General features: G+C 34.4%; 1 protein-coding gene across 1 annotated transcript; it reads right to left on the bottom strand.

The window, feature by feature from the left end:
• Nucleotides 1-4,114: 4,114 nt before the first annotated feature.
• LOC107467823 (uncharacterized) lies at nt 4,115-6,535 on the bottom strand. The gene is made up of 2 exons (XM_016087026.3): nt 6,021-6,535; nt 4,115-4,634 (listed from the first exon to the last, which is right to left on the bottom strand). The coding sequence occupies exons 1-2, from the start codon at nt 6,381-6,383 to the stop codon at nt 4,422-4,424; spliced, it is 576 nt and encodes a 191-aa protein (XP_015942512.1). The 5' UTR covers nt 6,384-6,535; the 3' UTR covers nt 4,115-4,421.

Here is a 6,535-nt window from a genome sequence, read left to right as displayed (position 1 = left end):
AAAATACTTTCCCAAAATAATATAATCTACTATTATTCATCCACTAATTATTTGGCGATAAACCTTAATATGATTTTTTACATCTCCGCTATGGGAAATAACTACTTAGATATACCAAATAATATGTAACATATTACTATCTGTATAAGTTAAGGCACAAAGACAGGATTTAATTAAGGTGATTGAAACTTTCACCAAACAGAATATGACCTCAATCGAATAAAAAAGGTGCTCGATTTTGCATTAATTAGCTAGTCGAAGAAATCACATACTCATTCATTATTTATGTTTCATTATATTTTTTAAATAATATATAGAAAACATATATCATGTGTATAAAAATGTGACTATTAGTAATTTTATTAATAAACTTTTTTTAAACTATTACTAATTTCAATTTTAATAGAAAATCTGAGGAAATAACATCGTAAGTTTCAATATTTAGAATTCGTGCAAAATTAGACCATCCTCTTGTTAGATAAGCTTCATCATCTGTTATCCATGCAATGCGGTAAGGTATAGAATTGGCACATCGAGAAACCAAACTAACTCTTATTCCCCTCAATGGCATTGCATGCATGCAAAAGAAAGCTGGTAATTTCTGAAAAAAAATCAAAATATGTTAAAAAATTACTATAATAATGAACAGCTTCATCATCTGTTATCCATGCAATGCGGTAAGGTATAGAATTGGCACACCGAGAAACCAAACTAACTCTTATTCCCCTCAATGGTATTGCATGCATGCAAAAGAAAGCTGGTAATTTCTGAAAAAAAATTAAAATATGTTAAAAAATTACTCTAATAATGAACAGCTTAAACTAAGAAAATTTAAATATATTACCAATCGTTGAAATTACATATCTGAATTTGTCACGAATTTAAGAAAACTGAACTGAAACTGAGGGAATTCAATTTCATTGTGTGCTCCACTTCGAAGATTTTCGGGCAGACGTAAAAAGCATGGAGGGGATGGAACTTGAACTTGTCCTATAAGGTTCCGTGGATACAATTCCTCAATAAAAAATCGAGCTCCTCCCAAGAAAGCTAACTTTGACCACATTCCATTAGGTTGGTCATAATAGGTGAGTAGATCCAACAATCATTCGGTAAAGTAGAAATTATTGCCCCTTCTTTAAACGCTTACATCCATGTAATTGAAATCCGAATCAGTGAAGACAACTCGATGATGTATTTTATAGATGTGATGCATTGTAAACGATTGTGGTAAAAGACAATTGAATTGGAACATTAGACAATAAGAACAACTTAGAGTAACAACAATTAATAAATTATTAAAAGAATAATATAATAGAATGAGTATATGAAAAATATTATAAAAAATTATAAATTATACCTTAAAAGGATCAACTTCAATAAAAAATGGAGAATACATTCTTATTCTATGAAGTAGTAAAAAAATACTAAATATAAAATTATGAGCTGACTCTCAAATTTAGATGTATGTACGACAGAAAAACACTATTTATAGACCTTAGTAAAACAAAAATAAATAGGTAAATTAATTACTATTAAGGCAATTTGTTATTATGTACAGTAATTACGCATTATAATTGATAAGTAGTTTAATAGTGCATTAAATATTGATTTGATATAATTATAATGAAGATATGTTCTTAAATTAGTATAATTATATATTATTCATTAAATATTAAATATAATATAATAATAATATAATTATAATAAATAATTTAGAATAGATGAAAAATTTCATTCATTTTGGAGGGAAAACAGACTCATAAGAGATTGACACATCACCTTTCTCCCAGTTTTAGTATATTAAGTAGATAGATAAGTAGATGTGTGTGTGTGAAATGACTAAAAAACATATATGAGAAATAAACTATTAAAGATAATTCAGTAAATTTATGAATTTCGGGAATTAGTGGGGATGGGGTGGGGCACTGTACATAATAAAAAATTGCCTTAATAATAAATAATTTATATATTTATTTTTGTTTTACTAAGGTCTATAAATAATATTTTTCTATGGTACATGAATCTAAATTTGAAAGCCAGCTCATAATTTTATATTTTAAATGCAGCAATACCGAGGAAACTTCTTACCAATCAATTTCAGATCAAAGAGTCTACAATCACCTAGAGTTTCAACAAACTTGTTTGCTTGTTGGCTTGAAAAATGACAACCTTTAACTTCATACCAGTAAAAAACTTCATTGAAATCACCAAGTAAAATTCCAAGGTCTATGATAAGTTGAGGACTGAGAAACAAGGTTATCCCATAGAAGGACTCAATTACTAAATTGGGAGCTGCCATAAATTCCATTGCACCTCCAAGTTAAATTGTCATACTGAACATCAACAGTCAGACATTGCTCAAAAACATCAATCATTTTACAACTAGCACCCTGCAAGGAGGATAGGAACCAAATTTCTCCTTTATGCCCCCACAGCTTCTACAAGACCAACCTGGAAATACCCAAGACGCTCCCAAAAAGACTTCAAGTGATGGAAGGTGGATGGGTTTCAACAACAATAACAAAAACAGAATTAAACTTTTTAACTAATTCCCTACAATAAACCCAGGCCAACTTATTCGAAGTCCCAAAATATTTTAGACAATTATATTTACACTATCCATAATAAAAATAAGCAAAGAAAAAAAAGGAATAGAGGGTCTCTAATTCGAAGAACCCACCTCAAGAGGAATTTTTTCATGCGGCACCACCTTCTCCTGACCTTCCCCGGCACCACTTCATGCAGCTTTGGGGTTCTCTCAAAGAGAGGGAGTCGCACTTTCTTTTCACATTGATTGAGAAGATTGAAATTTGGGCTTGTCACTAAATGAAATAGTAGACTTGGTTTTAGCTTTATCTTGGACCTTGAAAATGGGCTTATGTCCTAACTTGAACTTACCTTTACGGATCACATGCTGCCATCCCACCTCTTCTCCAACGCATGATGAATCTACGTGAGTTCCATGCAAATCATTCGGTTCCTTGATTTGCTCCTAAAACTTTGCCAAAATCAAAAGTTTCCATTGCAATCTTTGTTTGAAGAGATGGATGTGATTTTGCGGGCATCGGTGCCCCCGTTTGGGTCTTTTCTATACGTCATGTGGAACGCTTTCAACAATAATCTTTTTAACCATCGGTAATTCTAGATTAATTTGAACACATGCTGGGATATACTTTTCTTTCTCTGCCAATTTAGTGGCCAAATCATCGCCTGTTCTTGGTAGTACCACATCAAAGACCCAATATCCGAATCCACACTAAAATTGAACCAAAGGTTTAAAAGGTCATTTCTCCTTTCATACCAAAGGCACAAACTGTATGATTGAACCACATAATGATGCTTTACGTATCATCAGTCATCGCCCATCGTCCTCCTCTTACCATACGCACTGGCTCCTATTGAGGATGTTGTGTGGCACCGTTGCAAAGAATAATGAGCAACTTAGCCAATGCCGTCAAACGCCTTCCTCCGCCGCCACCAGTCCTTCTAGATGAGCTGATAGCTGAAATATAAAGAACGTCACGACACTCAAGATTGTCTGCAAGTCATGGAACACCATAATCTCCGGCCCTCAATTCTCATGTTTCTATTGCCTTTACTTTAACGATGAATGTATGTTTCATGCAGTGATGATCTTCTTGGTCTTTTTTTTTTTATTTCTAAGGTCAAATCCTCGTAAGATATACTGGTTCCATTGATTCAAATCCTCTTAATCATAGTGTAAGGTGATTTTTATCTTGACTAATCACAAATTTACTATTTTGATAGTAAATAAAAGAACAAATAGATACATTGCGCTGGTGTGTATATATATATATATATAAAATACTTATTTAATTTGCACCAGGTATCCATCAAGTCGGTCGGAAGTCCAATGACTAATCCCTCGAAGAGAGGTACAAAGTAGGCGACTCTCTCAAGCAAACAAGTTCTATTGCCATTCCGTAGTGAATATTAAACCCAGGAGAGATAGTTAAGAAAATTTTCATTTTCATTTATTATAAATTATAATCCATTCAGCAGAATTCTCGCCATTCTAATCAAATAATTTGGCTGCATGATATAAATACAGAACCGATTATCTGTTTTATTTTTTGCTTACCCAGATCGTAACTTGGCTCATAAGTAAGATTCCTAATGTAAGATGCAGACCCCAAATACAATCGTTTTTCCACTCTCATCAGATATACTTCTAAGGATTAAAAAAATAACAACAAAAAAGAAAGTAGTACAAAAATGGACAATTGTATGCTTGCTGAACAAGAGCAACTATTATGCAGTATCATCAGATAACGTGACATTTATCCTATACCATTGGTGATGACACATTTCATCGTAAAAAATGTCAACTTCGTGAAAGAACTGAAAGCATAAACAGAAAAGCATGAAAAGCCTTACACAAAAGCATCCATCCCTTCCATTCACCAACCATACTTTTTCAGAAAATCTTTAGTTCTCTTCCTCATGCGGGTGAAAACAATCACTATACAAGCCAGTATCCATGGAGAGAAGGTTGTGCCAAAGATGTTATATTTCTTGATCCATTCTGGAGTGTCCCTTGAAACTAGCGCGATCATAAATGTTATTACTAGCACCCCGATCAAGATCCTGGTCACTGGTTTAAGTACTGAGTCCTGCAATTGAAGGTTACACAGAAGAGAAACACCTTTAGTTTGACGGACCTCAGTTAATAAGAAATGAAACAAGGTGCCTTACTACCATCTAAGTTCCTCAGAGTGCATTTAACTATAGAGATACTTAAGTCCCCATGCTTGTTTAAGCATTGCTTATTTTCAGAATCTTATTTCCTATCACCACTTACATAAAGAATCAATCACAAGTAGGTGTGGTAGATTACATAGATCAAACAATACCATTGCGTCCTATCATGTATCATGTCTATATTGAGATTATATTTCCTATCACCACTGACATAAAGCATCCATCTAGAAAATGTAAAGAATGCTATATCTTATAAAGGTTTTATCTTGGACATAGGAAACTCATCATCTCCTCCATCCTTCTTATTCAACAAAGATAAAGTCCAAAAAGGAATGGATCAACTGCACAAAAACCACATAAGCAATCCAAAAAGATACCAACATAGACATGTATAGAGCTCATTAAAACCCCGAAAAAAAGAAATTGTTTTTTGGTCCTTAAGGTCAAGTACATAAATTTCTGTGGCTACCTTCATACATAATTGCTTGTTCAATGAAGCCTCTAATGGTGAATGTTGGCTATACACATTCTTCTCTATACTCTGATAGATAATATAGGTAGAACAACTCATGAGCCAAAAAAAATTGGATAGTTTTATTCATAGTAAGATACCAAAAGGTATTAAATACTCGCCCTAATGTATATATAAAAAATTTCAGAGCTTCAAAAGACCAACGCAATCTGTGTTTCTTCTCCTTATGGTAACCAATCGAATTCAAACTATTGAATTCCCCCCTCAAATGGATGAAACACATTTGAGGTTCTTCTTACATCCATTACCTATGAGCTTTTATTTTTTTTCTCATTCCAATGAGTATTGTTATAGACTTATAGGCACAATTTCTAAGGAATGGTGTACTAGAAAGAAGGGAAAACTAATTAGAGAAGGGCATGTAACATGTTTAGTGTGGTATGGCCAGCCTACTCTATGAACCTTCTCCAGTTCTCCTCTCCCTATTCTGAATTTTGACCATAGTTTCTCCAAATTACTGCGAACGCTTCCAATTTTGATCCTGTTTATGGAGAAGTACTTTTCTCATCACCATACTTAAAAGTAGATTTTCATTGTTCTGTTACTTGGATTGATGAATTGGGATGATCCCTGTCTTAACCGATCTGAATATAAGTTTCGTGTGGTTGGATTGTTCATCTTACAAGTTACACTAAAACAGCTAAATATCCTTTCTTTCCCCAATTGTTACCAACATAATAATAAAGCAAGCATTAAACTCAAACAAAAATATCAAATTCCCTTCTTAGTTAGATCCCAAAGCAATCACTCAGAAAGGAGAGGGTACCTTAGGTTCGCCATCAACATAAACAGTAGCACCGTCGTGGTAAGTGAGGATGGACCTCCCATTTCGGTGGAAGCGGATAGGGACGCCGCGACCGGACTGAGGGTTAAAGACGAAGATGGATTTGAGTCCGTACTTTTCGAGAATTTCACGCACTTCCAGCTGGTCCTGTTCCCAACCACCAAGGTTCGACTTGAACACCGCTATGGGTCCCTTCCCTTGCCGGTACAGATGGATCTCCACCTCCGGCACCTTCGTCCGCACCTGCTTCTTCGGCGACACCTCATCCGTCGTCGTCGTGGGGGCTGTGGCGGTTGCGTCTACCTCCTCGATTTCTCCGATCAAGGGTGCTTTCTCTTCCTCCATGGAGTTTATATATGTTTCCGTCGTAACGCTCTGATCTGAATTCTGAATTTTTGAACGTGGAAGATGAGTATGATTCTATGAGCAATTAAGCTTCACACTCAAATCTAATACAAAATACAAAACCCTTTTTTTTTTCTCCTCAAAGTAAATAT

Source organism: Arachis duranensis, chromosome 9 (genome assembly GCF_000817695.3).
Source record: "Arachis duranensis cultivar V14167 chromosome 9, aradu.V14167.gnm2.J7QH, whole genome shotgun sequence".
Lineage (NCBI taxonomy): Eukaryota > Viridiplantae > Streptophyta > Magnoliopsida > Fabales > Fabaceae > Arachis > Arachis duranensis.
Note: the sequence above shows the minus strand (reverse complement) of the source record. Positions and strands in the feature narration are given on the sequence as shown.